The sequence below is a fragment of the Scyliorhinus torazame genome, chromosome 7 (genome assembly GCF_047496885.1).
Source record: "Scyliorhinus torazame isolate Kashiwa2021f chromosome 7, sScyTor2.1, whole genome shotgun sequence".
NCBI lineage: Eukaryota > Metazoa > Chordata > Chondrichthyes > Carcharhiniformes > Scyliorhinidae > Scyliorhinus > Scyliorhinus torazame.
The window spans coordinates 163,278,887-163,303,702 of NC_092713.1; the positions used below are offsets into that span (position 1 = coordinate 163,278,887).

Genomic DNA, 24,816 nt, shown 5'->3' on the forward strand with positions numbered 1-24,816 from the left:
TACTGAGGGAGTGCTGCACTGCCAGAGGGTCAGTACTGCGGATGTGCAGCACTGTCAGAGGGTCAGTACTGAGGGAGTGCTGCACTGTCGGAGGGTTAGTACTGAGGGTGTGCTGCACTGACCCTCTTATGAAAGCATAAGCCAAGGCCCAATTTGCCCTCTCAAGTGGGTAGAAAAGATTCCACAGGAATATTCAATGACGACACGAGGAGTTCTCCAATTTTCAAACCAACATTGATCACTTAATCTGCAAAACAGATCACCTGGTCGTTCATCTAATTTATGTTTGTGGGACTTGTATCGAAATTGGTTATTTCAGACATTCCAGTAGTTTTTAAAATAAATTTGGTGTACCCAATTTTCTTTTCCAATTCGGGGGCAATTTAGTATGCCCAATCCTCCTACACTGCACATCTTTGGGTTGTAGGGGTGGGACCCAAGCAGACACAGGGAGAATGTGCAAACGACACACGCATAGTAACCCGGAGCTGGGATCGAAACCTTGTTCTCGACGCGTGAGGCGGCAGTGCTAACCACTGCGCCACCGTGCTGCCCTCAGACATTCAAATAGTGACTACTCTGTTAGCGGTCAAGTGTTTTGGAACATACTGAACTTGTGAAAGGTGCCATATAAATGCATGTTTTTCTTTTTTATTCATTTGAACAGTGTACCTGAACTCCAGAAGAAACGTCACTTTCCCACACTTTTGTGGCATTCTCGGAGTGCTAATCGTCATTTCAGAGTTTCTGTCCCGTGAGGGCTGACAAAACTCATTTGATAAATTCACTGAGGTGGGAAGACTATCATCCCAACATTCTGGGATGGATTTAAGCTGAGGCAGGAACACCTATTTGCTAACTCCTTGTACTAGGCAGTCCTCACATTCTCCCTGTTCGATGATGTCAACATCAGATGGTACTGCAGCACTGCTGAGAGGCTGCTAGTCAGTATATTGAAACCATACACTGGGGACAAGAGGCTTGCATTGTACAGAAAACTCCCATTTTTATTGTCCTGACCTTCAAACATCTCTGCCCTCTTGTTGAAATCTGCAACTGAGGGAATCTTAGCCTGCCGAACTACGCCAAGTTGGGGGAAGCTTAGTTAATGAATCAAAGTCCTGGGGCACTACGACAAGTTGAAAGATCTAATATATTTCTGGACTACGCCAAGTTGTTGGATTCCTAGTATTATTCGACTGTGTAAAGTTGAAGGAATTTATATCATTTCTGCTATTCGGTTACCAGTAGCACTTTGCGAACACTGGGATTCAGCAGAAATTTGCAGTTAAAACTTCTCAGGTGCCAAAAAGAATTGTTTTATTTGTAGTTGCTGGATTACAATTTGAAAGTCATTTAAAAGGCAATTCGTAGACAATTCGAAGCTTTCAGAGAATTACAGACATTATCTTTTTTGCTTAGGCAGACAGCTCGAAAGTAACTTTTAAAAGGTCAAAGTCTGGCAATGAAACATGAAGAGAGAGAGATAATCTTCAGCTAAACTCAAACTCAAAGTCAAAAGTACACTGCATCACTGACACAGATTAACACCCCGGAAAAGACAACACGACACTAACTAACAAAAAGACAACACGACAACACAAAGACTAAAGATGGCGGGGGGAAACTTTTTAGTTATACACTTTCATGTCTGTCTTAAATCATCTAATCACACCCCAATATAATCCTAATTGGCTTGGGTTAGACTCAAACACATTTGATTTGATGGCAAGCCATCCATCTTCAATGTGCAACATTAGCTTTTAATTGTTTCATGTCTACATGTTATGGAATGTGATATTCCGCTAAATCTTTACCAACAAAAACTGGTCTTCTCATTCACCTGAGGAAGGAGCAGCGCTCTGAAAGCTAGTGACATCGAAACAAACCTGTTGGACTTTAACCTGGTGTTGTAAGACTTCGTACTGTGCTCACCCCAGTCCAACGCCGGCATCTCCACATCATGGTCTTCTATTGACTTAGCTGTTATCACCATTGTGAACAATGGTGCCTTCATGTTGCTATGGTATTCAGCCCTTGTCCTTGACAATTAGCACAAGCAGTGTCAAATCGTCTTGCAACTGTGCTGTTTTAATCTATGATGGAATTTTATGCTGTTTCATGTATCTATTGAAGACCTGAATTTATGGGTGCTGAAATTCTTAGTTTTAAATGAGTATTTAAAATTAGGGCTTAATTTTTATGCTTAAACAGCTATCTTTTACCTATACTAGTTGTATTCGAAATACCTGGCTTCTACACCTCTCCAGCTAATATCAACATTGCGCAATCATTCACGGCCTTCACTTTGCGTTCCCTCTGCATCACACAATGTGCTGTACCAGGTGGAACAGCATCGCGTGATCTGCCCCATGCCCTTCGAGGTGATCAAAAGCTTAATCCTGGTTGACGGTTTCTTTGCAACTCTCTCACATTCATCTGTAACCCTCCACTTATTACCCTTCATTCTCGTCTCGCAATGTCTGCTCCATTCTCAAGTGTAATTTCCCCCCATCTCCCCTGTGCTGAAGACATTCCAAGAATTGTGGCTCCCTTCTTGCGTCAGACACTTTGTTTTCCTTCAAAGGCTCTGATCCTCTGCTGACCTCAAGGCCATTCAGCACTTGAATATTGTACTTGTCCTCTGGTCCGTGACTTTGCCCGCCTCGCACACCATTGCCTTCTCTGTTTCAATCTTTGCACTTCATTCCTTCTAAACTCCAAATCACCTGCCTACACAGTTTTCCCTTCCTCAAATCCTCTCCGTCCTTTAAGAAAAACTTGCATTTGTGTTTTCACGATTCTCGGACCGCTCAGGGCGCTGTATGTTTTTGAAGTGTAGCCCCTGTTGCAATGTAATAATGTAGCAGCCAATTGTGATGTTGATTGAGGGATAAGTATTGGCCAATACTTATACCAATAAGTATTGGTATAGGTTGGACCAGTGATAACTCCCCTGGTCTTCTTCAGAATAGCCACCATCGGGGATCTTTTACATCCACCGCAGCAAGCACATAGGATCTGGGTTTAGAATTTCATCCAAAAGTGACAATGATTGAGATCTTCCGGCTGTTCAGGCCGGCAGGATCTTCCGGTTTAGCCGATGGCGCTCGCCCGCCATGGTTTTCCATCTGCATGGGGTGGATTCAATGGGAACTCCCATTGACAGCGGCAGGACCAGAGGATTCCACCGCTGGCCAACAGGGGGGCTGCCTGCCGCCGCCGAGAAACATGCCAGAGAATCCCGCCCATATTATCGCTCCTTCACTGCTGCCCCGGAATGTCAGCCTTGATTTGTAAATTCAAACCCTGAACTGGGTCTTCAATCTGACTCTGAGTGCCTCCAAGGGGGGGAATGCTACCAACTGAGTCAGGACTGAGACATGGCAATGAAACAAAGAATGATTACAGCCCCTTGTAGCAGGCTCTCCATAGGGGGAACTCCTTCTCTTCCTCAAGTCACCTTACAATCTGAGGAAAGTTAAAACCTAATCGTTGCTTCTTGATTTACCTTCTCTCCAGGTTTGATAGTGTCTTGGACAAAGTGCTGTGATGATAAAACTGATCTAAACCAGCGACAGGCTGGTAGCTAATCAGCAGCTTGGTGGTATACACTGTCACAACATTTATTTTACACATGGGCTATGGCACAGAAGCAATCATTTATCCCAGCCAGTCCATGCTGGTGTTTATGGTCCACTCAAGCCTCCTCCTATCTTCCCTCAACTAAATCTATCATCCCAACCCTCTATTCCCTTCTCCCTCAGACATTTGTCCAGCTTCCCCATGAATGCATCCAACCTATTTACTTCAACCACTCTCTGTGAAAGCACGTTCCACATTCTCACCGAAATTGAAAGTGAAAGTTACCATAGTCCCCAGGACCATAGACTGCTCTCTCCTTTGAGAAAGAGTTGACTGGTGGTGATTTAACCTGAGGGTCACCACACCTCAGGCGAGGGGCAAGGTTGAGAAGGCGAGGCCTTCATGAATAACCTCAGCCGGCATGGGAATTGAACCCACGCTGTTGGCATCGCTCCACATCACGAACCCACCATCCAGCCAACTGAGCTCAGCTAACCTCCCAACATTCTCACCAATCTCTGGGTGAAGAGGTTTTTTCTGAATTTCCTATTGGTTTGCTTGGTGACTCTCTTACATGGACGTGCTTTAGTTAAACACCATTGACTTGGAAAATATTGCCAAGATTTTTAATTTACAACCAAGTAGAAGGGAAAGTGAGATTAGGAGACAAGTATCTGAGAGTTAGAAGTTCAGTGGAAAGAAGAACTGAGCAATGTGAAAGGTCTGTTGATGCTTTACTAGAAAGTCATTTCATGTTGCTGATACAGACCAATGTCACGCCCTTGTTTATTGGTTTCTCAAAAGCCGAAAGAAGCGTTTTTATTCCCTCATTGGATGTGGCCGTCGCTGGCTAGTCCAGCATTTATTGCCCATCCCTAATTGCCCTTGAGAAGGTGGTGGTGAACTGCCTTCTTAATCCGCTGCAGTCAATGTGGTGTAGGGACACCCACAGTGCTGTTAGTGAGGGTGTCCCAGGATTTTCACCCAGTGACAGTGAAGGAACGGTGCTCTATTTCCAAATCAGTATAATGAGTGGCTTGGAGGGGAACTTGCAGGTTGTGGTGTTCCCATGTGTCTGCAACCCTGGTAGAGGGTTTGGAAGGTGCTGCCTAAGGAACCTTGGTGAGTTGTTCCAGTGCATCTTATAGATGGTTATCACCTTTGCTACTGTGCGTGCAGAGAGTGAATGTTTAAGATGATTGATGTAGTGCAGATCAAACAGTTCCTTTGTCCTGGATGGTGTTGAGTTTGAGTGTTATTGGAGCTGCATTCATCCAGGCAAGTGGATGAGCTTTGGGCAGTCTGGAGGTGAGTCACTCGTCTCAGTGCTCTTCTTAGTAATAAGTGTTGAAGTTCTCCACGCAGAATATACTCTATTGACTTCCTCTCCACAGTACTGCTTCCAAATGGTGTTTGACTGATTCATCAGCTGAGGGTGTGGGGGGAGGCAGTCACTGGTAATCAGTAGGAGGGTCCCTTGCCACTGTTTGATCTGGTGCTCTGTGACTTAAAGAGATGCGGAATCAATGCTGGGATATCCTCTGACTCTATGCCACTCTGGAGGGTATGTCCTGCCGGTGCGACAGTACATCTCCAGCAATGGTGATGGAGCAGTCTGAACCATGGACCCGGTTAAATGTTTTGTACTTCTCTACAAATACAGCAGCAAGTTGTGTTTACATAGATCCTTTAATATCCAAAATATCCCAAGGTGCTTCACTGAGGCACAATCAAAAATCTGTTGACAATCCTTTAAAAAGTACTGTCTTTCAATTGATCCCCTCAGCACCTACACCATTTTTGGGCTGCAGTTAATATTAAGCTGCAATGAGGTTTTACAATAGAGAGCTATTGAGGAACTGCAATTAATCTGATTAATTCCCCATTCCGTCAATACTGTGTACTTATATACAAGCTAGCATTTGTGTTGCTGAGGTGTCATCTCATTCAGTTGCCATGCATTAAGAGGGAGTTGCGACCATGGACTTCTTGCTGCAATTGTACAGGGCCTTGGTGAGGCCACACATGGAGTATTGTGTGCAGTTTTGGTGTCCTTTTCTGAGGAAGGATGTTCTTGCTATGGAGGGAATGCAGCGAAGGTTTACCAGGCTGATTCCTGGGGTGGCGGGACAGACATATGAGGAGAGATTGAGTTGCTTAGGATTATATTCACTGGAGTTTAGAAGAGTGAAGGGGGATCTCATAGAAACCAATAAAATTCTAACAGGACTAGACAGGGTAGATGCAAGAAGGATGTTCCCGATTGTGGGGGTGCCCAGAACCAGGGGTCACAGTCTGAGGATACGGGGTCAACCATTTAAAAGTGAGATGAAGAGAAATTTCTTCACCCAGTGAGTGGTCGGCCTGTGGAATTCACTAATACAGAACTCAGTTGGGGCAGCACGGTGATGCAGTGGTTAATAATAATAATAATAGGGCTCTTGGCACCGTGAGGCAGCAGTGCATGGTAGCACAGTGGTTAGCACTGTTGCTTCACAGTGCCAGGGTCCCAGGTTCGATTCCCGGCTTGGTTCACTGTCAGTGCGGCGGCTGCACGTTCTCCCCGTGTCTGCAGCCAGACGTGCAGGTTAGATGAATTGGATATTCTGAATTCTCCCTCTGTGTACCCGAACAGGCGCCGGAACGTGGCGACTAGGGGATTTTCACAGTAACTTCATTGCAGTTAATGCAAGCCTACTTATGACATTAATAAAGATTATTATTATTATTAGCTCTTAGGGCGAAAGGGATAAAAGGAAATGGAGGGGAAGACAGAATCAGGTTCGAAGGGCCGAATGGCCTCCTCCTGCCTCTATTTTCTATGTTTCTAATGGATTGGCCCATGATGATACTTGGCAGATAATTACAGTGGTTTGCTGTTACCTTCTGCAGTCTGGCTGACCAGGAAACTTCTCCCGCTCTTACTGCCTCTCACCGGGCTTCTTGGAAAGATTTCCAGGTTGATAATCATGTTATGAACCCAATTTCTGTCGCCCACAAGTCCTGATAGTGAGACTTGAACCCAGAGCTTCTGGTCCAGAGGTAGGGATGGACGTTAGCCACAACGTTACCCAGCCCGTAACTGAGCTTTTTATGTTTTCATTCCAGAAAGAGCCAGTTTATCCAAGGCGTTGCCAATGAAAACGATGTGACAAAACGGAATGTTTCCAGTCAGATAGTCCAGATTTTGAACAAGGCGGGCGAGGACCAGGAGAGATCCTTTCACAAGTGGACAGAGAAGGTACAGCTTTGAATCTGTAATCCCCAGAGCTGTCTGGGGTCTGATTAGCACCGAATGACAGTTACATGTGTGTGGCTTAGATGCTATCAGCTGCTAAAGACCTCAATAGGGCGGCATGGTAGCACAGTGGTTAGCACTGTTGCTTCACAGCGCCAGGGTCCCAGGTTCGATTCCCGGCTTGGTCACTGTCTGTGCTGTTGGACCTCTCTCTTTATTAGTAACCACAAGACATGAGTAGGTTCCGTGTATTGGACAAATGACCACACAACCAGTATATTAGTTCAATTATTGTTTATTATTAGACACAGGATTGGTTCTATACTTAATAATCTACACGCTACTGCACATTAACTATACGTCACAGCTTAGAACATAGAACATAGAACAATACAGCGCAGTACAGGCCCTTCGGCCCACGATGTTGCACCGAAACAAAAGCCATCTAATCTACACTATGCCATTATCATCCATATGTTTATCCAATAAACTTTTAAATGCCCTCAATGTTGGCGAGTTCACTACTGTAGCAGGTAGGGCATTCCACGGCCTCACTACTCTTTGCGTAAAGAACCTACCTCTGACCTCTGTCCTATATCTATTACCCCTCAGTTTAAAGTTATGTCCCCTCGTGCCAGCCATATCCATCCGCGGGAGAAGGCTCTCACTGTCCACCCTATCCATTCCCCTGATCATTTTGTATGCCTCTATTAAGTCTCCTCTTAACCTTCTTCTCTCCAACGAAAACAACCTCAAGTCCGTCAGCCTTTCCTCATAAGATTTTCCCTCCATACCAGGCAACATCCTGGTAAATCTCCTCTGCACCCGCTCCAAAGCCTCCACGTCCTTCCTATAATGCGGTGACCAGAACTGTACGCAATACTCCAAATGCGGCCGGACCAGAGTTCTGTACAGCTGCAACATGACCTCCCGACTCCGGAACTCAATCCCTCTACCAATAAAGGCCAACACTCCATAGGCCTTCTTCACAACCCTATCAACCTGGGTGGCAACTTTCAGGGATCTATGTACATGGACACCTAGATCCCTCTGCTCATCCACACTTTCAAGAACTTTACCATTAGCCAAATATTCCGCATTCCTGTTATTCCTTCCAAAGTGCATCACCTCACACTTCTCTACATTAAACTCCATTTGCCACCTCTCAGCCCAGCTCTGCAGCTTATCTATATCCCTCTGTAACCTGCTACATCCTTCCACACTATCGACAACACCACCGACTTTAGTATCGTCTGCAAATTTACTCACCCACCCTTCTGCGCCTTCCTCTAGGTCATTGATAAAAATGACAAACAGCAACGGCCCCAGAACAGATCCTTGTGGTACTCCACTTGTGACTGTACTCCATTCTGAACATTTCCCATCAACCACCACCCTCTGTCTTCTTTCAGCTAGCCAATTTCTGATCCACATCTCTAAATCACCCTCAATCCCCAGCCTCCGTATTTTTTGCAATAGCCTACCGTGGGGAACCTTATCAAACGCTTTGCTGAAATCCATATACACCACATCAACTGCTCTACCCTCGTCTACCTGTTCAGTCACCTTCTCAAAGAACTCAATAAGGTTTGTGAGGCATGACCTACCCTTCACAAAGCCATGCTGACTATCCCTGATCATATTATTCCTATCTAGATGATTATAAATCTTGTCCCTTATAATCCCCTCCAAGACTTTACCCACTACAGACGTGAGGCTCACCGGTCTATAGTTGCTGGGGTTGTCTCTGCTCCCCTTTTTGAACAAAGGGACCACATTTGCTGTCCTCCAGTCCTCTGGCACTATTCCTGTAGCCAATGATGACATAAAAATCAAAGCCAAAGGTCCAGCAATCTCTTCCCTGGCCTCCCATAGAATCCTAGGATAAATCCCATCAGGTCCCGGGGACTTATCTATTTTCAGCCTGTCCAGAATTGCCAACACCTCTTCCCTACGTACCTCAATGCCATCTATTCTATTAGCCTGGGGCTCAGCATTCTCCTCCACAACATTATCTTTTTCCTGAGTGAATACTGACGAAAAATATTCATTTAGTATCTCGCCTATCTCTTCAGACTCCACACACAATTTCCCATCCCTGTCCTTGACTGGTCCTACTCTTTCCCTAGTCATTCGCTTATTCCTGACATACCTATAGAAAGCTTTTGGGTTTTCCTTGATCCTTCCTGCCAAATACTTCTCATGTCCCCTCCTTGCTCGTCTTAGCTCTCTCTTTAGATCCTTCCTCGCTACCTTGTAACTATCCATCGCCCCAACCGAAACTTCACACTTCATCTTCACATAGGCCTTCTTCTTCCTCTTAACAAGAGATTCCACTTCCTTGGTAAACCACGGTTCCCTCGCTCGACGCCTTCCTCCCTGTCTGACCGGTACATACTTATCAAGAACACGCAGTAGCTGATCCTTGAACAAGCCCCACTTATCCAGTGTGCCCAACACTTGCAGCCTACTTCTCCACCTTATCCCCCCCAAGTCACGTCTAATGGCATCATAATTGCCCTTCCCCCAGCTATAACTCTTGCCCTGCGGTGTATACTTATCCCTTTCCATCATTAACGTAAACGTCACCGAATTGTGGTCACTGTCCCCAAAGTGCTCTCCTACCTCCAAATCCAACACCTGGCCTGGTTCATTACCCAAAACCAAATCCAACGTGGCCTCGCCTCTTGTTGGCCTGTCAACATATTGTTTCAGGAAACCCTCCTGCACACACTGTACAAAAAACGACCCATCTATTGTACTCGAACTATATATTTTCCAGTCAATATTTGGAAAGTTAAAGTCTCCCATAATAACTACCCTGTTACTTTCGCTCATATCCAGAATCATCTTCGCCATCCTTTCCTCTACATCCCTAGAACTATTAGGAGGCCTATAAAAAACTCCCAACAGGGTGACCTCTCCTTTCCTGTTTCTAACTTCAGCCAATACTACCTCGGAAGAAGAGTCCCCATCTAGCATCCTCTCCGCCACCGTAATACTGCTCTTGACTAGCAGCGCCACACCTCCCCCTCTTTTGCCTCCTTCTCTGAGCTTACTAAAACACCTAAACCCCGGAACCTGCAACATCCATTCCTGTCCCTGCTCTATCCATGTCTCCGAAATGGCCACAACATCGAAGTCCCAGGTACCAACCCACGCTGCCAGTTCCCCTACCTTGTTTCGTATACTCCTGGCATTGAAGTAGACACACTTCAAACCACCTACCTGAACGCTGGCCCCCTCCTGCGACGTCAAATCTGTGCTCCTGACCTCTATACTCTCATTCTCCCTTACCCTAAAACTACAATCCAGGTTCCCATGCCCCTGCTGCATTAGTTTAAACCCCCCCAAAGAGCACTAACAAATCTCCCCCCCAGGATATTTGTGCCCCTCAGGTTCAGATGTAGACCATCCTGTCTGTAGAGGTCCCACCTTCCCCAGAAAGAGCCCCAGTTATCCAAAAATCTGAAACCCTCCCGCCTGCACCATCCCTGTAGCCACGTGTTTAAATGCTCTCTCTCCCTATTCCTCATCTCACTATCACGTGGCACGGGCAACAACCCAGAGATAACAACTCTGTTTGTTCTAGTTCTGAGCTTCCATCCTAGCTCCCTGAAAGCCTGCCTGACATCCTTGTCCCCTTTCCTACCTATGTCGTTGGTGCCAATGTGGACCACGACTTGGGGCTGCTCCCCCTCCCCCCTAAGGACCCGGAAAACACGATCCGAGACATCACGTACCCTTGCACCTGGGAGGCAACATACCAAACGTGAGCTTAAATGAACTTTACTTAACTTTCAAGTGACCGGCTCTGTGCAGGTTAGACAAGACCTTTGTCTGAATCCCCACGTGTGGCGGCTGGAAGTCGTCAGGTACGTCTAGGCTGCGGCTCGTCCTTCAGGTAGCGATCGCGGGTCCTTGAACTTGGCTGGTTGATATGCTACAGTTGGTGGGGCAGAGGCCGGTCCCAAAAGAGAGCTAGCGTTGGTCGTGCTGTTCCTCTTATCCTCCAATCTTTCGGGCGGTCCCAACTCGGGATCCAATAGATTAATAGGGTTTCGATCACCCTTATAGATTCTGGCCAATTAGGGGCGGGTACCTTGATAGCTGGGCAGGTCCTGGTTGTTATTGTCCAAGGCACGTATGCACTTCCAAATGAGGTGAATAGGCGCCCCCGAGTCTGTTAGAATCATAGAAGTTTACAGCATGGAAACAGGCCCTTCGGCCCAACCAGTCCATGCCGCCCAGTTTTTACCATTAAGCTAGTCCCAGTTGCCCGCACTTGGCCCATAACCCTCTATACCCATCTTACCCATGTAACTATCTAAATGCTTTTTAAAAGACACAATTGTACCCGCCTCTACTACTACCTCTGGCAGCACATTCCAGACACTCACTACCCTCTGAGAGAAGAAATTGCCCCTCTGGGCCCTTCTGAATCTCTCCCCTCTCACCTTAAACCTATGCCCTCTAGTTTTAGACTCCCCTACCTTTGGGAAAAGATGTTGACTATCTACCTTATCTATGCCCCTCATTATTTTATAGACCTCTATAAGATCACCCCTAAGCCTCCTACGTTCCAGGGAAAAAAGTCCCAGTCTATCCAGCCTCTCCTTATAACTCAAACCATCAAGTCCCGGTAACATCCTAGTAAATCTTTTCTGCACTCTTTCTAGTTTAATAATATCCTTTCTATAATAGGGTGACCAGAACTGCACACAGTATTCCAAGTGTGGCTGTACCAATGTCTTGTACAACTTCAACAAGACGTCCCAACTCCTGTATTCAATGTTCTGACCAATGAAACCAAGCATGCCGAATGCCTTCTTCACCACCCTGTCCACCTGCGACTCCACCTTCAAGGAGCTATGAACCTGTACTCCTAGATCTCTTTGTTCTATAACTCTCCCCAACGCCATACCATTAACTGAGTAGGTCCTGGCCTGATTCGATCTGCCAAAATGCATCACCTCACATTTATCTAAATTAAACTCCATCTGCCATTCGTCGGCCCACTGGCCTAATTGATCAAGATCCCGTTGCAATCCTAGATAACCTTCTTCACTATCCACTGTGCCACCAATCTTGGTGCCATCTGCAAACTTACTAACCATGCCTCCTAAATTCTCATCCAAATCATTAATATTAATCACAAATAACAGTGGACCCAGCACCGATCCCTGAGGCACACCAATGGTCACAGGCCTCCAGTTTGAAAAACAACCCTCTACAACCACCCTCAGTTTCTGTCGTCCAGCCAATTTTGAATCCAATTGGCAACCTCACCCTGGACCCCGTGAGCTTTAACCTTCTGCAACAACCTACCATGCGGTACCTTGTCAAAGGCTTTGCTAAAGTCCATGTAGACAATGTCTACTGCACTGCCCTCATCTACCTTCTTGGTCACCCCCTCAAAAAACTCAATCAAATTTGTGAGACATGATTTTCCACGCACAAAGCCATGCTGACTGCCCCGAATCAGTCCTTGCCTCTCTAAATGCTTGTAGATCCTGTCTCTCAGAATACCTTCTAGCAACTTACCTACTACCGACGTTAGGCTCACCGGTCTGTAGTTCCCAGACTTTTCCCTGCTGCCCTTCTTAAACGAGGGCACAACATTCGCTACTCTCCAATCTTCAGGCACCTCACCTGTGGCTGCCGATGATTCAAATATCTCTGTTAGGGGACCCGCAATTTCCTCCCCAGCCTCCCACAACATCCTGGGATACATTTCATCAGGTCCCGGGGATTTATCTACCTTGATGCGCTTTAAGACTTCTAGCACCTCCTCCTCTGTAATATGCACACTTCTCAAGACATCACTATTTATTTCCCTTAGTTTCCTAACATCCATGCCTTTCTCCACCGTGAATACCGATGAGAAATATTCATTCAGGATCTCACCCAACTCTTGTGGCTCTGCACATAGATGTCCTTGTTGATCCTTAAGAGGCCCTACTCTGTCCCTAGTTACTCTTTTTCCCTTTATGTATCTGTAGAAGCTCTTTGGATTCTCCTTTGCATTATTTGCCAAAGCACTTTCATGTCCCCTTTTTGCCCTCCTGATTTCCCTCTTAACTCTATTTCGACAATCTCTATACTCTTCAAGGGATCCACTTAATCCCAGTTGTTTATGTACGTCATATGCCTCCTTCTTCTTTTTGACCAGAGTCTCAATATCTCGAGTCATCCAGGGTTCCCTACTTCTACCAGCCTTGCCCTTCACTCTAAAGGGAATGTGCTTACCCTGAACCCTGGTTAACACATTTTTAAAAGCCTCCCATTTACCAGCCGTCCCTTTGCCTGCCAACAGTCTCCCCCAATCTACCTCTGAAAGTTCCTGTCTGATACCATCAAAATTGGCCTTGCCCCAATTAAGAATTTTAACTCTTGGGCCAGACCTATCATTCTCCGTAGCTATCTTAAAACTAATGGAGTTATGGTCACTTGTCCCAAAGTGATCCCTCACTAACACTTCTGTCACTTGCCCTTCCTTATTTCCCAAGACGAGGTCAAGTTTTGCCCCCTCTCTAGTCGGTCCATCCACATACTGAATGAGAAATTCCTCCTGAATACACTCAACAAATTTCCCTCCATCCAAGCCCCTAATGCTATGGCTGTCCCAGTCAATGTTGGGAAAGTTAAAGTCCCCTACTATTACCACCCTATTTTTCTTGCAGCTATCTGTAATCTCCTTACATATTTGCTCCTCAATTTCCCGCTGACTATTTGGGGGCCTGTAGTACAGTCATATCAAGGTGATCTCTGCATTCTTATTTTTCAGTTCCACCCATATAGACTCAGTGGGCGAACCCTCGGATATACCCCCTCTAAGTACTGCCGTGATGTTCTCCCTAATCAAAAACGCCACTCCCCCTCCTCTCTTACCTCCTGTTCTATCCTTTCTATAGCATCTGTACCCCGGAACATTGAGCTGCCAGTCCTGATCCTCCCTTAGCCATGTTTCAGTCATAGCTATAATATCCCAGTCCCATGTACCCATCCATGCCCTGAGTTCATCCGCTTTGCCCGTCAGGCCCCTTGCATTGAAATAAATGCAGTTTAATGTAGACTTTCCTTGCTCTCTGCCCTGCTTTCTCTGGTCATGCTTTACACACTCTCCCTTCCTGCCTTTTGTTTCCGTCCCCACTGACTTCCTACATCCGTTCCCATCCCCCTGCCACATTAGTTTAAACCCTCCCCAACTGCACTAGCAAACACCCCCCCGAGAACATTGGTTCCGGTCCCACTCAGATGCAGACCGTCCGATTTGTACAGGTCCCACCTCCCCCAGAACCGGTCCCAATGTCCCAGGAATTTGAAACCCTCCCTCTTGCACCATCTCTCAAGCCACGTATTCATCCTAGCTATCCTGTCATTCCTACTCTGACTATCACGTGGCACTGGTAGCAATCCTGAGATTACTACCTTTGAGGTCCTACTTTTTAGTTTAACTCCTAACTCCCTAAATTCAGCTTGTAGGACCTCATCCCGTTTTTTACCTATATCGTTGGTGCCTATATGCACCACGACAGCTGGCTGTTCACCCTCTCCCTCCAGAATGCCCTGCAGCCGCTCCGAGACATCCTTGACCCTTGCACCAGGGAGGCAACATACCAACCTGGATTCTCGTTTGCGTCCGCAGAAACGCCTGTCTATTCCCCTTACAATTGAATCCCCTATCACTATAGCTCTGCCACTCTTTTTCCCGTCCTTCTGTGCAGCAGAGCCAGCCACGGTGCCATGAACCTGGCTGCTGCCACCTTCCCCTGGTGAGCCATCTCCCCCAACAGTTTCCAAAACGGTAAATCTGTTTTGGAGGGAGATGACCGCAGGGGATCCCTGCACTGCCTTCCTACTCTTCCTCTGTCTGTTGGTCACCCATTCCCTATCTGCCTCAGTAATTTTAATCTGCGGTGTGACCAACTCACTGAATGTGCTATCCACAACTTCCTCAGCATCGCGGATGCTCCAAAGTGAATCCATCCGCAGCTCCAGAGCCGTCAAGCGGTCTAACAGGAGCTGCAGTTGGACACACGTCTTGCAGATGAAGGACTCAGGGACACCAGAAGGGACCCTGAATTGCCACATCTCACAAGAGGAGCATGACACAGGTCTGAGCTCTCCTGCCATGACTTAAACCTGAAGTTAAATTTGAACTACACTACACAGCTAAGAGAAAGTCAAAGAGAGAAAAGTAAAATCACTTACCAGTCACAAGCCAATCACTTACCTGCTGGCTGTGATATATTGCTCCCGAGACTCCCTCACAGGTCTGCTTCTCTGCACCTCCTTAAGATGAGCACCAAATTCCCTTAACTAGTTAATTAATTTACCTAATCAATTGGGTTTTTTTTGGAAACTCAACCCCAAACACAAAACTCCAAAAAAACACAGCCCTCACTCACCTCTTACCCGAACTCAGCCTTACCCAAACTCAGATACACTCTGTTTGCTTCCAGCACTCCCTTTCTAAAGGCACTTCAGCCACACCTTTTGTATCCTTCCTGATTTACAGTCAGCCAATAGGCCTGCTCCCGGAACTGAACTCCCGAAACTATGGACTCTCTGTGAACTCCCGCTGCTTTATGGACTCTCTCTCTGTGAACTCCCGCTGCATTATGGACTCTCTCTCCGTGAACTCCCGCTGCTTTATGGACTCTCTCTCTCCGTGAACTCCCGAAACTATGGACTCTCTGTGAACTCCCGCTGCTTTATGGACTCTCTCTCTGTGAACTCCCGCTGCCTTATGGACTCTCTCTCCGTGAACTCCCGCTGCTTTATGGACTCTCTCTCTGTGAACTCCCGCTGCCTTATGGACTCTCTCTCCGTGAACACCCGCTGCTTTATGGACTCTCTCTCTCCGTGAACTCCCGAAACTATGAACTCTCTGTGAACTCCTGCTGCTTTATGGACTCTCTCTCTGTGAACTCCCGCTGCCTTATGGACTCGCTCTCCGTGAACACCCGCTGCTTTATGGACTCTCTCTCTCTCTGTGAACTCCCGAAACTATGGACTCTCTGTGAACTCCCGCTGCTTTATGGACTCTCTCTCTGTGAACTCCCGCTGCCTTATGGACTCTCTCTTCGTGAACTCCCGCTGCTTTATGGACTCTCTCTCTCCGTGAACTCCCGAAACTATGAACTCTCTGTGAACTCCCGCTGCTTTATGGACTCTCTCTCTGTGAACTCCCGCTGCCTTATGGACTCTCTCTCCGTGAACTCCCGCTGCTTTATGGACTCTCTCTCTCCGTGAACTCCCGAAACTATGGACTCTCTGTGAACTCCCGCTGCTTTATGGACTCTCTCTCTGTGAACTCCCGCTGCATTATGGACTCTCTCTCCGTGAACTCCCGCTGCTTTATGGACTCTCTCTCTCCGTGAACTCCCGAAACTATGGACTCTCTGTGAACTCCCGCTGCTTTATGGACTCTCTCTCTGTGAACTCCCGCTGCCTTATGGACTCTCTCTCCGTGAACACCCGCTGCCTTATGGACTCTCTCTCCGTGAACTCCCGCTGCTTTATGGACTCTCTCTCTCCGTGAACTCCCGAAACTATGAACTCTCTGTGAACTCCTGCTGCTTTATGGACTCTCTCTCTGTGAACTCCCGCTGCCTTATGGACTCTCTCTCCGTGAACTCCCGAAACTATGGACTCTCTGTGAACAGTTACTGCTGTTATGTTTCAATCTGAGCCCCATTGTCCTGGGGAGATCGGTGATTGACCTTTAGCGGGTCCAAGTTTCTGTATAGGTCTGGTTTCCTCTGCACCATACACACGTCTGGTCCCAACCTGACCACAATTCCCATACTCCTTTGCGGATGGCCATTTTAAATGGCCACAGTGCGGGAGCCTGCACATTCTCCCTGTGTCTGCGCGGGTTTCCTCCAGGTACTCCGGTTTCCTCCCACAAGTCCCGAAAGCCGTGTAGTTAGGTAAATTACGTAATTTGGACTCTGTGACCCGAACAGGCACCGGAATGTGGCAACTTGGGGCTTTTCACAGAAACTGCATTGCAGTGTTAATGTAAGCCTACTTGTGACAATAAAGATTCTTATTGCAGTGTGTTATTATAAAACAGAATTATAAATAAAATAAAAAATTCACGGGATGTGGGGGTCGCTGGCAGGACCAGCATTTATTGCCCATTCCAAATTGCCCCTTTAGAAGTTAATGGTGAGCTGTCTTCTTGAACCGTTGCAGTCTATGTGGTGTAGGTACACCCACAGTGCTGTTAGGGAGGGAGTTCCAGGATTTTGACCCAGCAACAGTGGAGGAATGGCAATATATTTCCAAGTCAGGATGATGAGTGACTCAGAGGGGAACTTCCAGGTGGTGGTGTTCCCTTGTATCTGCTGCTCTTGTCCTTCGAGGTGGGAGGTATCACAGGTTTTTGGATAATTGGAGCGCATTCTGGGGAAGGTGGGACCTGTACAAGCAGGACGGGTTGCATCTGAACCAGAGGGGCACCAATATCCTGGGAGGGAGGTTTTCTAGTACTCTTCGGGAGGGTTTAAACTAATTTGGCTGGGGAATGGGAACCGGATTTGTAGTCCAGCAACTAAGGTAGCCGATATTCAGGACGCGAAAGCGTGTAATGAGGCAGTGGGGAAGGGAACACTGACAAAGGAGAGTACTTGCAGGCACGGAGAGGGGTTGAAGTGTGTATACTTCAACGCAAGAAGCATCAGGAATAAGGTGGGTGAACTTAAGGCATGGATCGGTACTTGGGACTACGATGTGGTGGCCATCACGGAAACTTGGATAGAAGAGGGGCAGAAATGGTTGTTGGAGGTCCCTGGTTATAGATGTTTCAATAAGATTAGGGAGGGTGGTAAAAGAGGTGGGGGGGTGGCATTATTAATTAGAGATAGTATAACAGCTGCAGAAAGGCAGTTCGAGGAGTATCAGCCTACTGAGGTAGTATGGGTTGAAGTCAGAAATAGGAAAGGAGCAGTCACCTTGTTAGGAGTTTTCTATAGGCCCCCCAATAGTAGCAGAGATGTGGAGGAACAGATTGGGAAACAGATTTTGGAAAGGTGCAGAAGTCATAGGGTAGTAGTCATGGGCGACTTTAACTTCCCAAATATTGAGTGGAAACTCTTTAGATCAAATAGTTTGGATGGGGTGGTGTTTGTGCAGTGTGTCCAGGAAGCTTTTCTAACGCAGTATGTAGATTGTCCGACCAGAGGAGGGGCAATATTGGATTTAGTACTGGGTAATGAGCCAGGGCAAGTGATAGATTTGTTAGTGGGGGAGCATTTTGGAGATAGTGACCACAATTCTGTGACTTTCACTTTAGTAATGGAGAGGGATAGGTACGTGCAACAGGGCAAGGTTTACAATTGGGGGAAGGGTAAATACGATGTTGTCAGACAAGAATTGAAGTGCATAAGTTGGGAACATAGGCTGGCAGGGAAGGACACAAATGAAATGTGGAACTTGTTCAAGGAACAGGTGCTACGTGTCCTTGATATGTATGTCCCTGTCAGGCAGGGAAGAGATGGTCGAGTGAGGGAACCATGGTTGACAAGAGAGGTTGAATGTCTTGTTAAGAGGAAAAAGGTGACTTATGTAAGGCTGAGGAAACAAGGTTCAGACAGGGCATTGGAGGGATACAAGATAGCCAGGAGGGAACTGAAGAAAGGGATTAGGAGAGCTAAGAGAGGGCATGAACAATCTTTGGCGGGTAGGATCAAGGAAAGCCCCAAGGCCTTTTACACATATGTGAGAAATATGAGAATGACTAGAGCGAGGGTAGGTCCGATCAAGGACAGTAGCGGGAGATTGTGTATTGACTCTGAAGAGATAGGAGAGGTCTTGAACGAGTACTTTTCTTCTGTATTTACAAATGAGAGGGGCGATATTGTTGGAGAGGACAGTGTGAAACAGATTGGTAAGCTCGAGGAAATACTTGTTAGGAAGGAAGATGTGTTGGGCATTTTGAAAAACTTGAGGATAGACAAGTCCCCCGGGCCTGACGGGATATATCCAAGGATTCTATGGGAAGCAAGAGATGAAATTGCAGAGCCGTTGGCAATGATCTTTTCGTCCTCACTGTCAACAGGGGTGGTACCAGGGGATTGGAGAGTGGCGAATGTCGTGCCCCTGTTCAAAAAAGGGACTAGGGATAACCCTGGGAATTACAGGCCAGTTAGTCTTACTTCGGTGGTAGGCAAAGTAATGGAAAGGGTACTGAAGGATAGGATTTCTGAGCATCTGGAAAGACACTGCTTGATTAGGGATAGTCAGCACGGATTTGTGAGGGGTAGGTCTTGCCTTACAAATCTTATTGAATTCTTTGAGGAGGTGACCAAGCATGTGGATGAAGGTAAAGCAGTGGATGTAGTGTACATGGATTTTAGTAAGGCATTTGATAAAGTTCCCCATGGTAGGCTTATGCAGAAAGTAAGGAGGCATGGGATAGTGGGAAATTTGGCCAGTTGGATAACAAACTGGCTAACCGATAGAAGTCAGAGAGTGGTGGTGGATGGCAAATATTCAGCCTGGATCCCAGTTACCAGTGGTGTACCGCAGGGATCAGTTCTGGGTCCTCTGCTGTTTGTGATTTTCATTAATGACTTGGATGAGGGAGTTGAAGGGTGGGTCAGTAAATTTGCAGATGATACGAAGATTGGTGGAGTTGTGGATAGTAAGGAGGGCTGTTGTCGGCTGCAAAGAGACATAGATAGGATGCAGAGCTGGGCTGAGAAGTGGCAGATGGAGTTTAACCCTGAAAAGTGTGAGGTTGTCCATTTTGGAAGGACAAATATGAATGCGGAATACAGGGTTAACGGTAGAGTTCTTGGCAATGTGGAGGAGCAGAGAGATCTTGGGGTCTATGTTCATACATCTTTGAAAGTTGCCACTCAAGTGGATAGAGCTGTGAAGAAGGCCTATGGTGTGCTCGCGTTCATTAACAGAGGGATTGAATTTAAGAGCCGTGAGGTGATGATGCAGCTGTACAAAACTTTGGTAAGGCCACATTTGGAGTACTGTGTACAGTTCTGGTCGCCTCATTTTAGGAAGGATGTGGAAGCTTTGGAAAAGGTGCAAAGAAGATTTACCAGGATGTTGCCTGGAATGGAGAGTAGGTCTTACGAGGAAAGGTTGAGGGTGCTAGGCCTTTTCTCATTAGAACGGAGAAGGATGAGGGGCGACTTGATAGAGGTTTATAAGATGATCAGGGGAATAGATAGAGTAGACAGTCAGAGACTTTTTCCCCGGGTGGAACAAACCATTACAAGGGGACATAAATTTAAGGTGAAAGGTGGAAGATATAGGAGGGATATCAGAGGTAGGTTCTTTACCCAGAGAGTAGTGGGGGCATGGAATGCACTGCCTGTGGAAGTAGTTGAGTCGGAAACATTAGGGACCTTCAAGCAGCTATTGGATAGGTACATGGATTACGGTTAAATGATATAGTGTAGATTTATTTGTTCTCAAGGGCAGCACGGTAGCATTGTGGATAGCACAATTGCTTCACAGCTCCAGGGTCCCAGGTTCGATTCCGGCTTGGGTCACTGACTGTGCGGAGTCTGCACGTCCTCCCCGTGTCTGCGTGGGTTTCCTCCGGGTGCTCCGGTTTCCTCCCACAATCCAAAGATGTGCAGGTTAGGTGAATTGGCCAATGATAAATTGCCCTTAATGTCCAAATTGCCCTTGGTGTTGGGTGAAGGTGTCGAGTTTGGGTAGGGTGCTCTTTCCAAGAGCCGGTGCAGACTCAAAGGGCCGAATGGCCTCCTTCTGCACTGTAAATTCAATGATAATCTATGATTAATCTAGGACAAAGGTTCGGCACAACATCGTGGGCCGAAGGGCCTGTTCTGTGCTGTATTTTCTATGTTCTATGTTCTATGTTTGGAAGGTGCTGTTAAAGGAGCCTTGGTGAGCTCCTGCAGTGCATCTTGTAGATGGTACACAGTATATTGATAGTGGAATAAGTGACAGTCAAAGAGGGTCAATCAAGCGGCTGCTTTGTACTGGATATGTGTTGAGCTTCTTGAGTGTTCTTGGAGCTGCACTCATCCAGGCAAGTGAGATTATTCCATTACACTCCTGACTTGTACCTTGTGACAGGCTTTGGGGAGTCAGGAGGTGAGTTACTCACTACATAATTCCCAGCCTCTGACCTGCTCTTGTAGCCACAGTATTTATATGGCTGGTTCATTTCAATTTCTGGTCAATGGTAACCCTCTGGATGTGAATATTTGGGGATTTAGCAATGGTCATGCCATTGAATGTCATGGGACGTCAGTTACATCTCTCTTGTTGGAGATGGTCATTGCCTGGCACTTGTCGAACACCTGGCGAGTGTTACTTGCCATTTCTCAGCCCAAGCCTGGATATTATCCAGGTCTTGCTGCATTTGGACGTGGACTGTTCCAATATCTGAGGAATTACGAATGGTGCTGAATATTGTGCAGTCATCAGCAAACATCCCCACTTTTGACCTTATGATGGAAGGAGGGTCATTGATGAAGAAGCTGAAGATGGTTGGGCCTAGGACACTACCCTGAGGAACTCCTGCAGTGATGTCTTGGGGCTGAGATGAGTGACCTCCAACCACCACAACCATCTTCCTTTGTGCTGGGTATGACTCCAGCTAGTGGAGAGTTTTCTCCCTGATTCCCATTGACTCCAGTCTTGTTAGGACTCGTTGATGCCACGTTTGTATGAAAGATAATTAACTGTTCATGAGCAGATTGGTTCGAGGCATTAGAGTGCTCGTAGCAACATATTGAATCCATGATGTGGAGATGCCGGCGTTGGACTGGGGTGAGCACAGTAAAAGTCTTACAACACCAGGTTAAAGTCCAACAGATTTGTTTCGAATCACTAGCTTTCGGAGCACTGCTCCTTCCTCAGGTGAATGAAGAGGTGGGTTCCAGAAACACATATATAGACAAATTCAAAGATGCAATACGATACTTTGAATAAAGTAATTCAAGGTATCATATTGCAACATATTGAAGGAGAGGGTGTAGCTACAAATTTCCCATTCTCCTATGCTTCTGATATGACCTGTAACAAAGTGGGAGATACCAGAGAAGGCAAGGGGAAGTAATGATTTTATAACGACAGTTTACAGCATCCGTAAAAAGAAATTTCCACCCAGTTTCTCATTAGTAAGTTTTTGAGTCTGTTGTTCTTCAAACTGCTTCTTTAGTTGGTAATGTGGTGAAAAACATCACTGTAAGTACACAAAGGGTTAATGTACATACACTACACCTAGCTAGACACTAGAGGGAACACCAGAGACATGACACACAGACAGTCAACCAATAGGTCAGTAAGATAGGACACGACCAATGGGCAGTTGCGATACACACAGAGGTGACATTACCACAGGAGGGCATTACACCAACCCATATAAAAGGACACATCACACATGCTCAGTCTCTTTCACTCCCACCACGTGGATTGCAGCAGACTGGTTAGTTAGTCTGAGTAGCTATAGAAGGATTAACAGTAGCGTTGAATCCAAGTAGGAGAATTGTTAACAGTAATAAATGTGTTAAAGCTATCTCCAAGTCTGAACCTTCCTTTGTCAGAGTGCACATCAAGGAAGCAGCTTATGCTACGACAAGAGCATAACAAAACAGGTAACAGCAATGACCGTAACTCAGTGATAGTGGAAGGGTAGTGGGGAATGACGGGTGGCAAGCATCAGACGGACCAGTCGTACCATTTGTAATTATGCCTCTTTTCTGTTAGAGATCCATGGGCAGGATCGCCACCCTCTGGCCTGGAGGAGAAAGAACATGCAAACAGGTGGCTAGGCCAAAGCTCGAATGTGAATGAGGAAGTTACAAAGTCAATTTAATTTAAAGATAAACTCTGGTATTCCTTTCTTTTTAGATCGATCTGGAAGCCCTAAATAACATGAATAAGAAACAACGCAATCCTTATACGGACACCACCAGTGACCTCCTGAAATTCATAAGAAACCTGATCCAGCATTTCGATGAAAAGAAGGAGTATGTGAATTGGGGGCCATTATTTTCCTTTCCTCTTTCTAATTTTTACTATAGATTTAAACAAAAATAACTGCCAGTATTCTGTTTTCTTTCCTCCTAAAAGCTCTTAACAGGCCCAGGGAGACTAACGAAGATTCACTTGACTGATTGCTGGGTTGAAGGGATCCTTTCATAGGAGATGGGCCATTCAGCTGCTCTAAACTGCTCTGCCTTTCAGTGAGAACACAGCACATCCCATTTCTTTTTTTTAAATAAATGTTTTATTGAGTTATTACTTTGGCATTTTGACAGCAACAAAATCAACAATATAAATAACAAGAGAAATATATACATAGTGCAAATTCCACCACCTTCTCCCGCAGGTCTTGCCATTACTTACCCCCCTAACCTGCACTAACATAACCTCCTCTCTTTCCCCCCCCCCCCTTTCTGCTGACGACTAGTTCTCTGCGAGGAAGTCGACGAATGGTTGCCACCCCCGGGCGAACCCCAGCAGAGACCCTTTCATGGCGAACTTAATTTTCTCCAGGCAGAGGAAGCCTGCCATGTCTGAAAGCCAGGTCTCCGACTTCGGGGGCTTTGAGTCCCTCCATGCCAACAATTTACTCCTCCGGGCTACCAGGGAAGCAAAGGCCAGAACGTCTGCCTCTTTCTCCTCCTGGATTCCTGGGTCCTGCGATACCCCAAAAATCGCCACCTCCGAGCTCATTACCATCCTCGTATTTAATACCGTGGACATGGTGTCGGCAAACCCCTGCCAAAATCCACTCAGTTTTGGACATGGCCAGAACATGTGGACATGGTTCGTTGGCCACCCCCCCCTCCCCCCCACCCCCAGCTCCTCCTCCCACTTTCGCTTCAGCTCCTCGGTCTGCGTCTCCTCCGAACTCATAAGCTCTTCATATATGTCCGAGACTCTCCCCTCTCCTATCCATCCTCTAGAGACCACCCCTGTCCTGAATCCTCCTTAGCGGCAGGAGTGGGAAGGTTGGTACCTGCTTCCGCAAAACGTCCCGTACCTGTAAATATCGGAGTTCATTTCCTCCAGTCCAGCCAATGCAAACTTATCCTCCAGCGCCCTCACACTCGGGAAGCTACCTTCCAAGAACAAGTCCCCCATCCTCTCAATCCCCGCTCTCCGCCAAATTCGGAACCCCCGTCCATCCTCCCTAGGGCACCAACGCCGGCTCTCCCCCCCCCACCCCCACCCCCACCTCCTCACCATGGCTATGTTAGCCGCCCAGTAGTAGTTGCTGAAATTTGGCAACGCCAGCCCACCATTTCCCCGATTCCACTCGAGCATTGCCCTCTTCACCCGCAGGGGCTTACCCCCCCTACACAAAGCCCACAATAATCTTATTAATCCGCCTAAAAAAGGACCGCGGGTTGAAGATGGGGAGGCACTGGAAAACGAAAAGAAACCTTGGGAGGACCGTCATTTTTAACAACTGCACCCTACCCGCCAGAGACAACGGGAGCGCATCCCATCTCCGGAAATCCTCCTTCATCTGGTCCACCAACCGGGCCAGGTTCAATTTGTGTAGCCTGTCCCAATCCCTCGCCATCGGAATACCCAAGTATCTAAAACACTCCTCCACCACTCTGAACGGCATCCATATTTAACAAGGATATCGGCCGATAAGAACCGCACAGCTCCGGGTCCTTGTCCCTTTTCAAAATGAGCGAGATCATGGCCTGTGACATCGTCTGGGGTAAAACCCCTCTTCCCTTGGCCTCGTTAAAGACCTTCAACAGCACCGGCCCCAGTATTCCGGAGAACCTTTTATAGAACTCGACTGGGTACCCGTCCGGCCCTGGGGCCTTCCCCGACTGCATGGCTTTCAAGCCCTCCACTATCTCCTCCAGCCTGACTGGAGCCCCCAGCCATTCTACCAGCTCCGCGCAGATCCTATTTCTAACACCGTTCTCTTGCCTTGCCTCTGTAACCTTAGCTAGCAAAAACAAAATTATCACTGACGGATTTAAAACTATTAATTGAGCTGGCTTTTT

At 46.9% G+C, this 24,816-nt stretch overlaps 1 protein-coding gene across 7 annotated transcripts in view; it reads left to right on the forward strand.

The window, feature by feature from the left end:
• Positions 1 to 24,816, forward strand: part of LOC140426657 (2-5A-dependent ribonuclease-like) — a 76,513-nt gene that overhangs the window by 44,953 nt on the left and 6,744 nt on the right. For all 7 annotated transcript variants that reach the window (XM_072511747.1, XM_072511746.1, XM_072511749.1 and 4 more), the window contains 2 exons: positions 6,694 to 6,826; positions 22,688 to 22,806. In XM_072511747.1, coding sequence (XP_072367848.1) covers positions 6,694 to 6,826; positions 22,688 to 22,806 — 252 coding nt within the window. The remainder of the gene's footprint in view (positions 1 to 6,693; positions 6,827 to 22,687; positions 22,807 to 24,816) is intronic.